This window comes from Leptonotus elevatus, chromosome 9, assembly GCF_054856555.1.
Source record: "Leptonotus elevatus isolate MCC_2025b chromosome 9, RoL_Lele_1.0, whole genome shotgun sequence".
NCBI lineage: Eukaryota > Metazoa > Chordata > Actinopteri > Syngnathiformes > Syngnathidae > Leptonotus > Leptonotus elevatus.
The window spans coordinates 8,159,988-8,179,591 of NC_141247.1; the positions used below are offsets into that span (position 1 = coordinate 8,159,988).

The following is a 19,604-nucleotide window of genomic DNA, read 5'->3' on the forward strand; positions in this document are numbered from 1 at the left end:
CTCTTTTTTGTTTTGGTTTCTTTTCCTTTTGTCTTGTTCGAATGCACGGTTTTATGTTATGTTGTGTGCTCAGTTTGCAAATCTCATGTTCTAGGTAGAAAGATTTGGAGTCGGTTGATTTACTCTGAAAATGTTTTATTGTTTGTGTATTATTACAGGGTGTTATCCTCAAACGTGTTTACACCTAAATAAAAAGTTATGAGTCCTTAATTGTGAGTTATTAGTTATTAGTAAGTTTGAAAGTACTTGCATTCGAGCCATAAGTTTTAAAATGCATGAATTTGCAAGAGCGGGATTTTACTACTTTCAGCACCCACCTCAACTGCCGTTAAATTTATAGACACTGGGCTGGATATAAGGAAAGGGAAATTTACTTTTTTTTTCAAGAAGCATAAATGTATTATGTGTAAACCAACTTTAGTTAAATTAAAAGGAAATTTTACATTGTTTTCCTCGAAGAGATGCTACTTGCTAAGCTATCATGACATGTAATCATTAAACACCAGAATTAAGTGGTTGTGATATTGAGTACACTTTTCACAGAAGTCTTGATAGAACATTAAAACGGAAAGTATCCAATTTTGAATAGCAAACTAGCAGGCAAATTGAAAAAAAAAGAAAATAAGTTATTTCGAGCCTTGACGAAATGCTAAAAACAAATAGCTATTTAGGTTACTGGGCACAAAAAAATGCAGCTTATAAAATCTACCATTAAAAATTGATCTTAGAGCTCTGACTGCTCTGAAATGTACTTTTACAACCATATTACATATCAACATGAAGTGAGGCCCCGACATCCAAATCAATCGATTTCACCTCTGTCTATTTACGATACGTTTTGTTTTATGTTGCACCGTCACCTGCAGAAGCTGAATAAAATAAGAAGCCTGATTTGACAAAGCAAGGATTAGAAAGTTCAAATATCTCCTTTCAAATGTAGCGAGCAAAAGTAAAACGTTATCAGGTAAAAAAAAAAAAAAAAAAAAGCTTAAGTACCGATGCCTGAAAAATCTACTTAAGGACCTTTTTACTTCCTACCACTAATTATAGGATACAAATTTCACGAAAGGACCCGTTTCTATCGTGATAGTATTCCTGAATCCTGAGTTGCAAGTTGTGTCTTCACACTATCAATGTGGTTGACTTTTGCCAAGAAGTGCCTTGCAGCTCTGGCGCTGCTTGACTCTTGCTGCCTTTGAATGCAGCTTCAAAGCCTTACTCAAGGTTTCTTTTCTGGCAAGATCATACTAAAACCGTCCTTCTTCTACCCTCTGGCCCTTTGCTGGGTTTGCTTATGTCCTTGCGTCCGCTGCAACCCGCTGTGTCCTCTGCACTGCAGTAGGCTGTCCTCTGATGGAGCCCGCTAGTCGGCCCTTTTGACCTAGGCCAGCGCCACGGACCAACAAAGTCAATAGCGAAAGTCAGAAATATTGAAAGCGGAAGAAGCCTGGTATATTTTGTATCAGCTTCAATACAAGACTATTGGTTTCTGCATGCTCTGGTTGCAACTTCGGAATGGGAAATGTGTTTATTGGACCAATGATCCATTTTTAACAGAAGGGGATGAATGGATATATTCTTGGTTGCCTTTTAGAGCAGACTCAATGTAGTTAGCCTAGAAAGTGAATGCAGAGTATAATGTACAGTGGTACTTGAATTAATCAGACTGAAAATAGATTCTGAAAACCAGAATTGGAAGTCTGAGGTGCCAATGTATTTGCCACACTTTTTCATAAATGCAAAGAACGATCTTCAGCTGTGTGACTGTCTCTCATCCTTTCACCCGGAATCATACCTGGCTGTCACACCACCGCGTGCCAAATGTTGGTTCACACTGTGGCCACCTGGCTACCGTTGTGCTCTACGGGAATGCATTGTGGATGTGTGTGCGTGTGTGCTCGCAGTGTTTGTTGGTGTATGTTTACCGTGAAGGACAGATGGAGTAACCTAATACAAATCTCATTTCCACCCCGCTGTCCACTGGCCATCACGGTCTACTGGTGATGCTGTCTGGGCGTTACCAGCATCCTGTCTGCATGGTTCCAGGAATCAGACCCCCACCCCCCATAAGCCACCTTGTAACACTGTGGGCACGTGGGCCCATCCTACGAGGTGATCAAGTCTCAGATTACCTAGAACAGTTTGGGAAAAGTGTCTGGATAAGCAGCATTGTGTTTTTACAGTCGATCAACCACAACTGTCTTTGTTGTAGACAGACTTGTAAAATTCCATCACAAAGTCTGCTGGGAAGTGTGTGTATGAGTGGGCGTGTTGTAATGACTGCTATTGAGGACATTTAGAATCATATATGTACATCTTTTCATTGTCATCCTGGAATATTTTTAAATTGGTGGCGGGATTCAATAAAAAAAAAAACAGTAGGATTCAGGCCTCTATTTAATTCAATAAATGCTTAATTAATGTCTTCATTCAACGTTTTTCAATTCAAATATATTTTGGTCAATACATACAATACACAATGCATTCTCAATATGAGCAGCATCAGCTGGGATAGGCTCCAGTTCAGCCATGACCCTAACGAGGACAAGCGTGGCTGGATTTCAATCAGCATTTTGAGCTGAGACTCATTCAACTCATAAATTGAAGTTGGCTACATTCAAGTTTTAAAGAGACTTTTGAAAATACACACAAATAAAGCACTTTATCCTGTTGCATAATAGACTATTTAAACCCAATGGCCCATAGGAAATACCAGTGAAAAAAGTTATGAAATATAAAACCTAAATTATATGTTATACAGCTAATAATAGGTAAGTATTTTTTAGTTAAGGTAGCACTAAGGAACTCTTCAACCTTAATAAAATATTTTCATAACTCTTCTGATGAAACATCGACTTTAAACCAGTTGAATGGTACCTTTGCCAAGGCCTGAAGGGGTCTGTATCATTTTTACTGGCACTAAGCAACTTTGAGGTGGATGGTAGGAACACTGCCACTCCAAAAACTACAAATGTGCTGGCTGCTTTATGGCATACATCAAAAGCTACCCAGGATGAAAGGACAGTCAAGGATCAACATTGGCCCGGATTCCACTTGAAGGAGTGAGCTAAAAAAACAAACGACGCAATGCTCTTGTCCTCATAGGAAATGTGGTCTTCCTTCAGACATAACAATACTGCTTTTGTCCATATGTTGTTGCCATAATCAACGTAAACTGAAAGTTCCTTTGTGTTGCTTTAACTGCTGGAAACAGTAAAACACATAAAAACAGTTAAGTTCTTAACATTAACTTTTATGGAGACATGGTGACAAAGAGAATCTAATGCATGTATTTCACCTATTTTGGTTCCCAGCACAAGCCTAGCGCAACATGCAGGCTAACTGTTTTAACGTTTTTTAAACTTTTTTTTTTAAGATTTAGCACAGGTAGATTTGTGCGTACCTGGGTGTTGTGCGCCATTGTGGAATTAAACAGAGCCTTTTCACGGCCAATTGTAGTGGCATCCCACATTTGCATTAAAATCCAATACCAAAATTTTGACTTCAGTACTATACCTGTACGATACCGGTACTGAAACGGTACCTCGACAAAAATCTAAAACATCAGCAAAAGCAGCAAAATTATTTTTACTTGTTATTACCGGTAATTCTAAATATTAGGATGCATACATGTTCATTTATGTAAATACTGTATATATTTATGTATATACTGTATGTGCTTTCGCATTGCATGCCATATTCTTGAAGTACTGTATTTGACTGCATTTGATGTCTTTCGTTTTAAATATTGGTAATACGGTGGCACTCCTCCCATGACTCAATGTAACGTTGCCAGAGTGTGCGTGCATGTCTCTGCTCTTCTCCATTACGCTCCCAATTAGTCAAATGCGTAATCAAATACCACAAACTGGAAACAAAATAATTTACGCTCGACTTATTTTTTAAGGGACGTGTCAAAAAATGTGTCACAACCTGTCGCTCTGTCAGTCATCTGGGCTTTTTCTATGCATACTTACACTTAATTAGCGCATCGTGCTTCTCAACGAGGAGGCCAGCGAGCGCTTCGGTTTTCAGTGCGTGAAGCCATCTTCCTGAGCCCTCTCACACACAAACTGAAAAAGGCGTGCCGCTTAAGGCGTTTTCCGCATATCGGTAGACAGGTGGCCATGCGTGCATGTGTACCTGCCTTTAAAAAAAGAGTTGGCAGGCTGTCTTGTGTTTATTTTTTTAAGAACCGGTGCTAAAAAAATTTTGATACCGAGCCGTTTTTGATGCCAAAACATCAAGGTATGGTACTGGTACCGGTATTCTGTGCAACACTACTTCGTTGTCATATTTATGAATGAAATGGATGACATCAACCACATACGTCCGTGGTGTGCAAAATCTGTCTGCCTGTGCTTTGATCAAATCCACCAGAATCACCTTACATGCGCCACTAGATAGACCTGTTTTTTGCAAGTCTAAAACCTAGTCTACTGTTTGTCACCAGATTGTGAGACGAGCCGGAGGTGCGACAGCAGCCAGAACTCCCAGCGAGGCATACCATATCATGTTCACAAACATGGTAAAATAGACTTGCCTCAACACGAAAATTAAGATGCTGTGAGGGACATCAGAGACGAGGCAGCTCCGTGCGCCATAACACCCAGTGAGACGCAAAACGGCCCCAAACACACGAGACTAGACTTTCCCTAGCTGGCACCAATATTTACGCCTGTTTTTATGTTGAGAGCACGAGCGCCAGTCTGCCAAAATAGGGTCCCTAGACCATAAAGGGATATTTTTACTGTGTTGCAAGCATTTCCATTTCCGTGGTAGTCGACTCATTTTCTTTTTTCCCATCATCAAATATCCCATCATAAAAATACTTTCTGTGGTGGAATTTGAAGGTGCGCTGTTAATCCTTATGAATGTCCTCCTTGGGAAGCTCGCACATCCACAATTTTGACCAGGACCAGGTGTTTGCAACTTCTACATCCGTCTCTATGGCATCTAGAGGTGACACTCCATCATCCAAATGGATTAGTCTCATTGTTGTGGTAATTTATTGATGTTTTCTTCACACGCGGATAAAAGGGGAAATGGCGAGAAGATTGATGAGGCGGTTCAGCGCGAGTCTGCTATGGCAGACAACCACAGTCAGTGGTCAGCCGGTCTTGTCTGCTATGAGCCCCGCAGCTGATTTATTTGACAAGCCGTCTGATGGCTTCATGAACGTGGCACACGTTCAATGACAGAGCGTTCATAGATTATATTAAAAGCCTGTTTCGTGTCACTTTCAGCTTCTTGATGTCAAAATGAAGGGCTGTCTTCGCATTAGATCATTTTTAATGTGCACAGCTTTAAGGCAGACTTTGGATAATGACATGACAAACTTAGAAAGAAGATCTGCCTTATGATATGCTAACACGATGGAAATATAACACTGGTGACAGTCAGTGCCCTCTGCAGGACTTTGAGGGACCCGATCTGTATTTGAATACTTAAAGGAAATGAGACACTTTAATTTAGTGAAACTGACAGGACTCCGGGATGGAAATCATATTGTAAGTAGTCCAGTCTGTCTAGCCTGCTCTTGCTTGTGTCCTCTCCTAAGTCTTTTTGCCAGCACTTGGCTGCAGTTATAAAAATCTTGTGGAATTTGGAGGGCCGGGGCGAATGAGGTCGATATATTTCAATCTCGCTGCTTCTTCGCGCGTGTGCCTTCAGTCTCAGAGGACAAACGGGCAGCCAGCTTGCCTCCATCTGTGACACTGACAAAGTAAATGTTATCACTAATTCTAATTGTGTCCCTGTAGCTATCCATCTGTGGGCTACTGCTTTGCTAATGTGTGTTCCCAACCCCCCTGCAGTCGCATCCAGAATGTCACAGGTCTCTGACATACAGGCCCTCTCCCTCCATTAGAGGACACCTGATCCCACACAGGCTTTCACTGATGAGGGGAAAAAAACAGCAGCATGCGCAGGAAATGGGCTTGCGGTGTTTCTTACCATGACCCTGGCTACTTACAGCCATTAAATTGCGTTTATCACGAGCCCGCTCGTCTGTCTCGAAAACTTTACAAAGTGGCTGCTGTTCGTGGTGAAAGAGATACTATAGGTAGCAGCTGAATTCGAGGAAACTAAGAAGTAAAAGAAAGAAGAAGCTAATACGCTTGAGGTGGATTTGCAGCCTGGCACCACATTTATTGTTCAAGTTTCTCTTATCAGGGGAAGGTACTGTATATCTCAGGTGTAGCAGCAGTCTAAAAAATGTAAACCAAAGTTTACCACGACACTCTTAAGACTTCTTAATCAAACCGTGTTGCTGTATAAAGGCGATAACGCTACGCTTGCCTTTTGATCTCCTGAAGCGTTATGCTATCACATTAACGCCGGATGAAAGAAAGCCTATCCAATTAGCATATTACCTAACATCTACTTCAAGTCATCAATAAAAATCCACTTAACACTCATATCACACCATACATACCCCACAAAGTCCGTCTTAAGCGTGAACAATACACTGAGTCTCTTTGAGAGAAGTCGATGAAAGACTGAGTTATTATTTATGGTGTGTGCGTGTACCATCAAGGAAGCTAGCCTCAAATAATGAGAACCAGCACCAGGCGAGCACAACCCAAAGAAATGTGTGATTATCCATCCTTTTTCGACACCGCTTATCCTCATTTGGGGAAATGGATGACCTGGAGCTGATCCAAGCTGACTTTGGGCAAGTGGCAGGTGCACCCGAGACCTGTCGCACATGTGCACGCTCATGTCAACAGTAATCTAACTTGAGACAAGGGTGATTGTGTGACTGTTTACATTCTTCCAAGGACATTCTTAAGGGATTCTGTTGACAATGTACTTATATAGCAATTTCCAAAGAGATCCATTTACAATAGCACTGTTCAATAATGCTTTTTTTTTTCAAACCAATGCCAGTACAAGTATTCTCTTTGATCATTTTTGAATATGCACCGATACCTCTAGTACTTTTGATAAATACAATTTCATGTAATACAATGACTTTTTGATAAAGATGATGTGTCAAAAACTGCAGTAGAGTGCTAACTAATGCCGAGGAGGACTTACTCAATGGTAGATCAAAAAAAATGTGTTTGCCTTAAGTATCGGTGGCTGGTATTAACAACCTCCACGACTACCTGATACCTTATATTAAGGCTGGAATTGGATCAATACTGATACCTGATATCAGTAATCGCAAACCCCTTGTTTATAAAAAGATCAGATTTCATTAGATTAAAACGTTTGAGGGCGGGTTCAACTTTTTTTCAAAACTGTAACATATGAAAGTAACACTAAATAGGATTTTAACCTTCAATTCATATTTTCATAATTCTGCTGATAAAACATAGACTTACAGCTAGATTAATGAAACCTTTGTCATGGCCTGACGGGGTCTCTATCATTTTTACTGGCACTAGACAACTGGTGGGTGGTGTCAACTCTGCCACACACAAGAAAACTACAAACATGCAGACTGCTTTACGGCATACGTGCTAGTCGTTCCAGACGAAAGTCGAGTCAAACGTTTACGCATGATTACTGTTATCATGCAGAAGCTACAAAACACCCCAAGAAACGAAGATTTTTGTCCGAGGCGACAATAATAATGATGCTAAAAAGCCTTCCTGAGGATTTGCCTTTGCGGGGACTCGGCTCTTTTTAGAAGGTAGCGTTCTATGCTCACATTATTAAATTATTATGCTAATGTTAGCTATTGGAAAATTGCATAGTAGCAATAAATAGCCATCAGTTTACCACACTCACCCGACCAGCCACGCAACACTCAAAAGTTGTGTTTTTTCTTGTCTACGAATGCTTGTGAATGCATCGCAGGGTGGGAGCGCAGCCGCTTGTGTGTACAATTAAGAAGACCACAACCATCGTCTGCTGTTAACATACTTGAGAAAAACAGTGCTGTATAAAGAAAAAATAGTAAATAGCCACTGGAAACAATGTAATTCAGTCCAACTGCGGACTTCTTTGGACGTCCGGATTTCACATGATATGCGCTTGGCCTCATGGGAAATGTGGTTCTTTCAAGGGAAATTCAAGGGAAAACAATACCGCTTTTGTCCAAAGGTGCTGCCAAATGCTGCTTTGTTGCTCATTTGTGCTACTTTAAGGAAAGTTGTCTCTTTATCGTGATGAAAAAGTAGTTGGACTTTTACTCCCTTGCTTCCACATCCTTAGTGTAACCTCGTCTGCTTTTTCTCCACATTTAATTCATATTCTGTCTGAAATACATTAAAATATTGGATATTGGTTATATATTTGCTGTTTTAGTGGAACCCATTATAGAAAATTTAATTTTTTTTGCTTGTATACAAATAGTTTGGTCTCGAGTGTGAAAGTAAGCTTCTTATTTAGTCAAATGTGTCTGAATTTTGCCAGATTGTGATCTAGCAGTGCAGCTACTTTACATAACACCGCTTGTGATTAATGACACATGCTTTAATGTTCAAAGTTGTTGACGTGGGCGTATGTGCGCCATATTCACGGATCCACACACAAATTGATAAGTGTAATTTCTCCATGAGTGAAAATGTCTTATCTTTATGGGGACTCACTTTTGTGTTCAGACCTTGGGCTATTTGAGAACGAGTAGCCGACCGACCCCCCAATTATCCTGGTAATGAAAGCCTTTTGGAAGGGACGAGTAGTGACCCAAAACAGAACCGCCTGAACAAAAGCTACGCAATTTTAAACGGAGTGTTCTGAGCGTCTGTGTATTGTGCGTATTTGGACTGAAGCATGTCAGAGAGCCGTTATTAAGACAAAGCTTAATATCGCTCCTATAAAATCTCAAGAGAAAGATACCCTGTGACCTATCGATTGAATAGAGATGAGATGTCTAAGCGTGTGTACAAATCTTAGACCATCAATCAGTGCTCATCATGGCATGATGAAGACTACGTTTAAAAGTGAAATGACTTTTAAGAAGGTATTTATGATGATGTTTTCATCCATTGAAATACACAATAAAAAAATACAGTGGTACTGACTTTCATATGGTAAATTTGCTTGCTGGGTGATGCTGTATTTCCTGTGCTATTCTCTTCTCATTGATAGCGCTTATTCAAAGCAAACCAGTTGTCCATATCTTTTGTGGATGTCGTGTCACATATCAACTTCCTTATTGGGTAAAATTGTTCACTGCAAAACCTGTTTGTTTGTTTTTTTTGCTCTGCGCTACTGAGACAGATTGTCAGATCATTTCGCTGTGTAAAAGTCTCAGAGGACTGCTAAGAGCATCATTTGATGCAGAATGAAGACAAAAATGAAAGTTTCCCATCAAGTCATCTCCTGTGAAATCAGACATATATATATATATATATATATATATATATTAAAAAAAAAAGATGAAATGGCATGCTGTTCAAGCAAATAAGCCATAACTGCCTTCAGTGTCCCTCATAGCATTGCATTTGCCTGCACATACACTAGAAGCTCAAGGTATCGTTCCAAACGGAGGTGGAGTGGACCCGTGGGGGTATAACTTCAGCATCACTTACTTGCCTCTCTCTCCAGGGGAAAGCTTCATTGCACCGACTCTCTGCTCCCCGTGAAGTTCGATAATAGTGCTAGAAATCCCTGCTATTATTGTCCTTTCATGCTACGGCTGCTGTCTGCGGTGATAGAGCCCTCATCTCCTGTGCCAGCTTGGAGATAAGACGTTGACTCTTGGAGACTCAGGATGCCGCTGATTATTTTCCTTCCTCACTTTCCTTGCTCCTTTAGGGACACTCGTATACAGTACTGTCTGCATGTAAACATTAATACTAGAGCTGTCAAACGATTACATTTTTTAATCTGATCAATCACATCTTAGAATTTTGATTAATCGCTTAATAAAAAAAAAGGCTTTCCCTGCCAAATTTGAAGAGCACTGGTTATGTGTTCATTCTTTTGACATTTAACGCTAAGAGGACGTCTTCAACATTTTTTGATCCACTGCACACGCTCAGCCTCTTCTTTTTCTAAGCAGTTAATTACTTGCATAATTTAAAATGGAAAAAAATGACCCCAATATTTTGATATGAACAAATATTCTAAATGTGATACGTACACATTTATTAAATGCTTTACTTTAATACATGTAATTATGTTTACTGCTAAAACACAACCTGTGCAACCTTAAACGCTGTCACGCTAAAGGATCATCTATGGTCAAAATTAATAATGGGATTAATCTGCGTTAATTATGATTAATGCAATATTTTTTTGCGATTAATTAATCAGTTAACGCTTTAACTTTGACAGCACTAATTAATACACACATTGTGAGTTCCTGTTTGTTTTTTGTCATATTATCAGTGTTATATTGTATTTTGCACTCCAGAAAATAATGTTAGACCTCTGATAAGGAAAAGTTCAACACAAGGCTCTTTAATAAAAATACCACCACAAAATAACAAAACAAACATATTACATATATTGGCCATAACTGTAATGGAGTAGGCTATTTCTTCCACACTGTGAAGAAAAAATCAATTGGATTACTCTTTTATTTCATTACTAGAGATCATATTTGAACTACAATAAAATTTTCATCATGGGGATACATTCCAGACAAAACGGTAACAGGTAAAAATCTGGCATACACAGAGGCCACCTATAAAACATTTTGAAAATAATTTGTCTGGTTGCGTGTGAGTGTCTTGGTGTGAGCTGTGGCCAATAGCAGCTCCTGTATGAGTGTGCTTCATTGTGCTTTAACCCCACCTATCCATAAACATATCATCCTTGACAATAACTACTAAAAATGTAAAAATATCCAAAGGGCACTATATGATATTGTCATGACACTAACCTCACGATACGATAATTATTATCTCATGATATATAAAAACATCATGGTATAAAAACCCATGATATTGTAATATATATATATATATATATATATATATATATATACACTCACGATTAATCACAAATTTTATATCTGTTCTAAATGTATCAATAAACTGTACAATAAAATATTTTCATACTAAAATATTTTATTTAAGTTTTCATACTATTGTTAACATAAAAGTGGAAAAAATGTTAAACCAATAGAATTATGGCTGCATCTTTTAGTCTTTGATACAGTAATTTCATATTAATTCATAAAATTTTGTTAAGATTAAAAATATGTACTGTAAAAAACGAGGTGATATTAATTTGTGTTGAGGTCTTTTTTTCTGCCACTAGAGGGCATACTTGCATTTGTAAGATAGTGACAGCTCAGTGCATTTTTCTTTTCATATTAAGAGCTATCTAATCTTTAACGCTAAGTAACGTGTGAAATTCTGCAATTTTTTTCAATTGTAAAATATAACTCGATCCCAGTATTAAATGTATTACTCCTAAATTTTGACGTGGACGTGTCAGCTGCATTGCAACTGGAATTCCCCCAGTACAGGCTTTCCAAGAAAGGGGTGGTCATTAATCGTGTGTTAAAAAAATGTGTGGCGTTAGCGCACTCATTTTGACACCTCTAATTAATTAATACATTGATAAAAAAAAAGCACATTATTGCTTTGTGCATAACAGCAGTGCCAACGAAACAGGTTTAGCCAGTAATTTTATTTAAAATGTTTCATCTACATAATGCCAATTAGTTGAGGTCATATTTATACATATATACATATACATATAGTACAGGTAACATTAACCTCAATGCACATAAACAACTGACAATCACTAATAACATATTATGAATTGAGTCAATTTTTTGTAGGAACTCCAACATGTTGCGTTCCTACACAGACACTAATGGCCAGCCTTCATCTGGCCATTAGGGTGGCTCTTAAACGCAGCTGGCAAAAACATCCTTCCATTCATCCATTATCCTAACCGCTTATTCCTCACGAGGGTCGCTGGAGCACACAGTCAGCCACCGTGCCGCCTGGCAAAAACATGCCACATTAAAATTAAATTGCACTAATAACGACGATAGTTTTAATATTGCGATATTGCTGTTATCGTTTCACCCCTAATAACTACCCCCTGTTTGTTTGCTTGTTGTCTTGCAGAGGCTTTTGACTTGGTGCTGCGTCATGGTCGGAATGCAACGCTGGCTATGCTCAAGTCGGATTTCCCCGCTCTCGGAGGTGGAGTCCAGAGCTCAGTCGGGCAGCTCTTCCTGGACATGTCGCTCTACATCCTGGGCTCGGACTCCACAGTGGATCACATGGTGGCAGTGCTCTATGGCCGCCTTTTTCACATGACATATCGACGCCTGCTTGGGGGCAGTGGGTCTTTGTCTGAGGAGTGTATCAAAGAGGCCTGGAAGGACTCGGGAGCCTTCGGCCCTTATCCCAAACTGATGACGACTCGCCTCTCCCGCTCCCTCCTGGCAACGCGAGTCTTTCTCCAGGCGTTGAACCTGGGCATCGAAGTTGTTAACACCACCGACCACCTGCGACCCGGTCGGGACTGTGGCCGAGCCTTGTTGAGATTGTGGTACTGTCCGCACTGCCAGGGCTTGCTGGGGCCGCCAGTCTGCAGGGGCTTCTGCCAAGCGGTGATGCACGGCTGCCTGGGGGGAGCGGCCGAGGTGCAGCCTCATTGGAAGACGTACGTGGACGGCTTGGGGAAGTTGGCGGCGGCCATGAGCGGCGAACAGGACATGGAGGCGGTTGTCCTCAGACTCCCAGCTATGATCAAACTGGCTCTCAAACACGCTGTAAATGCGCGCAGCCGTCTCAGTGGTGTGGTGAGTCACACACACGCACACACGCACACATGGGCCCGAAACCAGAAAATACAATAAAATCGGAACTCTGAATTTTATGAGGGGAAACAATGATTTTACTGCCAGTCTCGATGTCTGTGAGCTCAAACCTTTTATTGAATTACAGACGCACCAGCTCACCTTTCTCTCTTTTTCCCATTTTGTTATTTGTGCAAAGTATCGTGTCTGTCTCTCCTTTGAATCTATAAGCGAGCACCTTGGCGCTAGAGTTTAATTCTTGGCTCAAATCTTCATGTTCATGTTTGCAATATTCGCCCTGTGATTGCATGGTTTTCCAAATGCATGGAATCTTAATAATTGAAGACTCTATAAAGACTTGATGAATACTTAATATGTGCCCTGCAGTTGACTGGCGACCAGTTGAGGGGTACCAAAGCTCAAATGTTGAATCTTGTTTTTGTCACAATTTGTCTGAAAGTGTCTTTACATTCAAAAAATAACCAGGGGGTGCAACAAGTTTGTTGTGGTTTTCCATTGAGCACAACATTTTAGTAAAATTTTAAGGATTCATTTATTGAGATTTCAGAGTTGGGGGGAGGGGGGGGGGGGGGGGGTTCACAAGTGCACACCCGTTGCAATTTACAAAGACTGGCATTCTTGGGAAGAACATTTTCAAGTATGCTCAAGTCAGCGTTCTTCATATAGAGAAATGGCGGTTGTCTTGTGGTTCACGTCTTCTCCTGTTCGTTCAGCCTTTTGTTTCCACCTGTGCTCGTCAACCCCTCGTCTCTACCAATCAGCTCCTTCAGTCACTTGTGTCTTGTCCAGGTGCTCCTCGTTATCTGGTTTGTTTGCTTGTATTTAGTTCCCTGTTTTGTTTCCGTCTTTGTTGGTTCATTTTGTTTGCTGTCTGTTAAAATCTTGTTGTTTTGGACTTTTGATAATTTAGTAGTTTTCATTAATCCGTGATTCCCTTTTTGTTTCTTTTAATATCAAATGCTCTTTTTGAGAGCATTCGTGCCTTGCCTCCCTGTTTCCTTGCACTTGGGTCCTCAACACACATCCGTACCAAAACCAAAATGATCAAACAGAGCTTTTAAGAAAATGTTTTCTTGTGAAATTTTGCACATTTTTGACAAGTGAGCATTATTATTCATAAAGGTGTATTTAGAAAAAAAATGCCCTCTTGGATCTCTATAAAATGTGTAGGTGTACCAGTGAGAGTATATTAGCAGTTTTAAAAGCAACATTTTCCGAGTCATAAAGTGAATGTATAAAAGTGTCGGAGAACATTGTTTTAACAAGCATTTCTTTTTTTTTTCCAGCAGTAAAAGCCGTCCCAATAGCGGTGACCCGTTATGTGCGGTTTCTACTGCAATAAAAGCGTCAGGTTTGTTCGAGGCCCACAAGTGAAGTCAGGGAGAAGTGCTCATGAAATATGGAGGCATTTTTGTCTGCCACAGCGACAGAGCCGGATGTGTGTTTGCTCTTGTATATCTGGTGAACTTTTCACTCTCACACCCAGAATCCCCACAGTGACTGGGTTTCCACTCACAAACCATTATTTATTAATTCGCAGGTTGACCTCGCTTACTCCGCATCCACAAATCGCTGGTGCTCCTTCGCTCGCTCTGTGCAGGATCCCCATTTAAAATTAAATACCATTGCAGTTACAGTTGCCACGGATGACTTTAATGTGTGTTCCTTGCTAAGACCGGTTCCACTATATAGGATTATAGCTGCCATGTCAGTGTGTTGCTCCACTTTGTGACAAGGTCGTGCGTCTCTTGTCTTAGTGGGTGAGTGCTCCAAGGGTGTCATTGAAAGGACAGCAAAGTTGTTTCACCTACTGATATTTTTGTCTCTCTAAAATGTCACAAGAGGAATTAAAATACTTAATAGTTTAAACTCAAATAAGTACTTTTCACCTTTCAACTCCAAATTGAGAATACAGCTGTGGCAAGCCAAGTAGGCACAGTACTATGCAGTGGAAAAGGAGCTTAAAGCCCGTTTCGCACGGCACTCACTAAGTGTAGAAAAGGTTACGCTGCAACGTGAAATGATCAGTTGCCAACGTGCTTATATTTGGAAGTGCTGACGTAGCAGACTACAATAATGCAATACAATAAGCAATAATGGAGATTTAGCCGCTGGTTAGATGTCAAATGTATCTTCCATGAGCCGTGACTTTGGTCATTTTAACATGTAGGACGAGGACACAAGCAGCAGATAATAACTAATAGCTTGGCATGAACTTGGATAGTTTAATTATGCCATTACTTGTAAACAAGTCCACCAAAATAACACAAAGTCCTCTTGCCACAATGTGCCGCCTAGCAACGCTCCGTTCTGTGGTCCCAGCCCCTCACCACATACACAATGAGTGGGATTGATGATGATATGTCCTGCTAAATACAATATGTGAAAAGGGCTTAAGAATGCAAACGGTCTGTGATGTCTCTATACTTAACACCAAATTACTCTGATTTTCATCAATTATTGTTATCTATATAGATGCAATCGATTTTGTAGAAGTAAGTATACATATAAGTTGGATCTATCCAAGTGATAGTCAGCTACCCTTTTTATGCACTAAATGCTAATGCTAAATTTTGCATTACAATATCTGCCTCAAAGTTGATTGCACAGTATAGCAAGATTTCCATTGTCATCGTGTGACTTGGGGTCGCCTACTTTAGTTCTGTATAGCATTGGTTGCGGTACGTACATCACACGTATTGAGTTAGTGTTGTTCCGAGGCATGTACAATGTACACTAAAAGGATCAGAAAGTGTTTACTTGAAGACATGATGGTATGTAAGGTAATGCTCAGCATATATATTAATTGGCTTATTTGAGAAGGTTTATATATTTTCAGACATCGATTTCAAAGATATTGTTCGAGTCTAATACGATTTTTGCTCTGAAATGATGAATGAATGAGATGAGACGTGTTTGTAAATGGGAGCCTCCGTCTTCTTTACTCATTTACAACTAAGACAAATCCATTCATACGTCAAATTATTTGTTAGATTGATACAATACAAATACATTTTTCCCCATAAACTCTTAACCTGACTTTGACATGTAGGCATTCACCTCGCAAAGGGGGAAAAAACGAGCCCTCTTATGTATACTTCAATAGTTTTAGAAAAGATCCTCTGTTGGCGGCTTGTTTGCCGGTTTCATGTGATTTCAAGTCTCTCACTTAACTTGCCCTCTTGGGATGCTCTCCGAGCTGTTACCCACGGTGACAGACAGATTGACTGAGCACAGTAGGGAGAGATCCGTCTCGTCTGTGAACACTTTAAACATGGGCCCTGCTGGCGTGGTGACCGTCATAAGTCTGGCGACCTTCTCCCCCAGCATGTTAATGTTCATTCCTTCCTCTCGGCACAAATCCAACACGAATGAACCTGTTCCCAGAGAAAAGAGAGGACAGCCAAGAACCCCGCAGCTCCAATCTATCCCGCTGTCAACTTCCCCTCCCTTCTCCCGGAGTTTGATGTCATCCACCTCACTCTGTACATCTCACTCTGAACATTACACCCGCTCTGTCATTCCCTCTTTTTCTGCCGCTCATTTGCCCGGCTGTGAGTGAAGATGCATGATTTATGAAGCTCTATTTTTATCAGTTACTCGGGAGAAAGAGGAGCGAAGTAGCGACAAAGACGGGGACAGAATAGAAGTATGGTGGGGGGGAAGGTGGGTGAACCCAAGAGGACGAAGGACAGACGAGCGCGGAGGAGACATTCATCACCCAGCCAGGCCTCGGCTCGAATGAAGACAGGAAGTCGGCTGTGGCACGAAGATGATGGATCTGGCCGGCATTGTTGGAGATTGTCTGTTGTGTGTTGTTTCACGCAGGCACGCTATAATGCCACGTCTCGTCACCGTGGTGGTGACATTCTTTTACAACTATTCACGTTCCTCTGTTCTCTGATCTGCTGTTGTCTTGCTGATGTGCAGATTCAGTCAAGTCCAGATACGTTTCACTGAGGAAACAGAACTCTGGAAATTAAAGCATTATTTAGGGAAAAAAAATAGCTATAAGCGTGTAAAACATAACAGGTCTTAAGACAATTCTTGTAAGGCGAAGTCAAACTGTAGACACGCATATGATTTTGTTCATCAAGTGACTTCCTGGCTCTCTTGCTGATTGCCAGTTTGCTCAAATGTGTCCTATTTACTTCACATTTATGCCACTATAAATATAGCGGTTGCAAATCTCAATTGCACAGAATTTGCACTAAAAGACACATTCATTCATTAATGTTCAATGCACACAATCACCTCATAATTTCATACCTATTGGGAAGTTCAGTTCTTTTGTATTAATCATATTCCAGTCTATTTTGCCGTTTCATTATCGTCTATAAAGTGGATGTCATGCTTTTAACATCTCTGAATGGCTCAGAAATGACAAATCTGTGAGTGAAAACTGTGAAATCAATTTCCTTACAAGAGAACTCTCATAACCTTGCCTAGTAGCAAACCTCTATTTTAAACTCCGCTGTGAATCGCATCACTGAGTCATCTAGTTTAGTGTTCAGTGCAGATTTAATGACTTCTTTTTTTTCACATCTTATTGATGCGAAGCAAAAATTTATGAACTGGATTTATGTCTATTTTTTAACGAATTGACAAGTTGAACTGAACTTAGGCAAGAAGTTCCTTTGCTTTAACTCATTGTGTACTATACGATATGTTTGTGAATAGTAAATAATTAGACCATAGACTAGAAGGTCCACTATTAAATGGGAAGTCAAGTCACCCATGTTGTCTTTGCAAGCTTGTTCATGAGTGAGGGAAGAATGAAACAAGAGATCGACAGATGGATCAGTGCAGTGTCTACACAAGGAGTGTCTAAACTTTTCCCTCTGAGGGCCGTATACATAAAAATTGAAGGATGCAAGGGCCACTTTGACATTGGCCATGCTCAAATCAATTAATAAAGCAATTATATTATAGTTAGCTTGGCATTTTAGTTATTTAAACACCAGTTAAAGGTAATAAGGCAAACATGTTTGGATTTTTCATGATTTTTCACTAGAATAAATCTGACCTCCTGAGCAAATCTCTTTATTCAGAACTAAAGCAAGATGAAGCCCTCATAAAATGATTTTTTTTTACAGCAGTATTAATTCAGAAAAAAAAATTGTTACAAAGATGCCGAACAACAATGAAAAAGATTCGGCATTACACAAAATGGAGTAAGACTGTGGAACACACTGAGTGTGGAATTGAAACAATGTCACTTTAAAAATAAATATAAGCAAATTAGGTTTACAAGATACGCGGCCTGAGGGTTTGTTTGTTTTTAGATTGTTGTTGTTGTTTGTTTTTGTCTTTTTACAAATTAATATCTTATATATTGCTGATATTGATACAGTAATGAGTAAATGAATGTATTTATATCAGTGTCGATTGATGTGTGTATGTACAATGTATATATAGTTATAATACATGTATATATAAACACAAGTGTTTTTATTTAGTTCATAATGAAAAAGATGTTGGTGTAAGGTTAAATGAGTATTTGACTTATTCCTACTCCTTTTCAATCATGTTAATGATAGATGTATTGTTTTCTTATTTTACATTCATTCATTCATTCATTTATTCATTCTTAATTTTTTTGGTATTGTTTTGATTTTGTTGGGTTTACTGTTTTTATGTTCGAAATAAAGTGTCTTAATCATAAATGTCATATGTTCACAAATCAGACAGTGAGCAGAAAGTGGAGGAAAACTTTTTTTTCTTCTGAAACTTAAGCATCGTCAATCATGAGGCAAAATAAAGAGAAATAATTAGTTCCTTTGCATATCTCGAAAAAAAAAAAAAGCCGAATTTACCCAGTACTTTTTCAACACTCAAATCCAAAGGTTATTTCTATATATGCTGAAGGCCGCTGGAAAATGGACGGTGGTCCGCAAACGGCCCCCGGCCGTAGTTTGGACACCTCTGCCCTACAGTCTGTATCACTCCATTGTGGCGAAGAAGTTGCTGAGCCGAAAAGCCAAGCTCTCCATGTACCGTTCCTAACCTTACTTATGGTTGGGAGCTGTGTGTTGTGACCAAAAGAACAAGCGGTCCAACTGAAAAATGTTTCAAAATGTAAATAGAGGCTATCATCTCCTTCCTAAAACTGCTTACTCTGACCAGTAAAGTGGAATTCTAATAAAAGTCGTATCCATTTTTTATGCCGCTGTAGCTTTACATCATGTTGACACGCAGACCCAGAGGACCTGAAAGTGCACGCTTGCAAGTGTGCCCGGATGCAAATCACAAGGCATGATTGTGTGTTCTATGACTTGTGGTCTGGCCCCGTCCCTCCATCAGTGCAGCAGGCTGCTCAGTGAAGATAAAACCGTGCAGGTATTTCCAAGCACTCCCACCGAGGCGGGCCTTATCAGCGGCTACCCCGTAGCTCGTGTTGGTCCATCCCTGCGTGACATTAATACCCCGCTAATGTGTCCCTTCTTTGAAGATTCTCGAAACAATCGGCGCGGGCGGACGGAGGGGCGTCTGCGCTGAATCGCTCCCTCCAGAGTCCCCCGTGGCTTCTGAAGGAACGTGCCAACAAAAAGAGGAACATGGTTCCAATCACATTAATCATGGCCTGCGGGAGCAGCGGCGCTCGCTGCAAGCGCCGCACAGCGGGGACAATTACATGAGAGGAAGATGTAGGGGAAGAGGAGACAATGTGTGTGTGTTTATGCGAATGTGTTTCGGTATTTGTCAAGTTATGCGGCTCGAACCTAGCTTGAATGTTTGTTTATGTGAGTGTGTCGTTAGTTTAGGTTATGGGTGACCTTTATTTTGACTTTCTTTATGGGGAGGAAACCTATTTGGAATATCAAGCCAATGGATGTCTGTGTGTATTTTTGTAAGGTATTCCGGATGTTGTGGGGTCCATGGGGACTTGTCTTGATAGCAGGTGGGAAAATGT

At 40.2% G+C, this 19,604-nt stretch overlaps 1 protein-coding gene across 1 annotated transcript in view; it reads left to right on the plus strand.

Annotated features, from left to right (window-relative positions):
• Positions 1-19,604, plus strand: part of gpc3 (glypican 3) — a 125,530-nt gene that overhangs the window by 55,954 nt on the left and 49,972 nt on the right. The window contains exon 3 of the mRNA XM_086085799.1: positions 11,991-12,673. Coding sequence (XP_085941925.1) covers positions 11,991-12,673 — 683 coding nt within the window. The remainder of the gene's footprint in view (positions 1-11,990; positions 12,674-19,604) is intronic.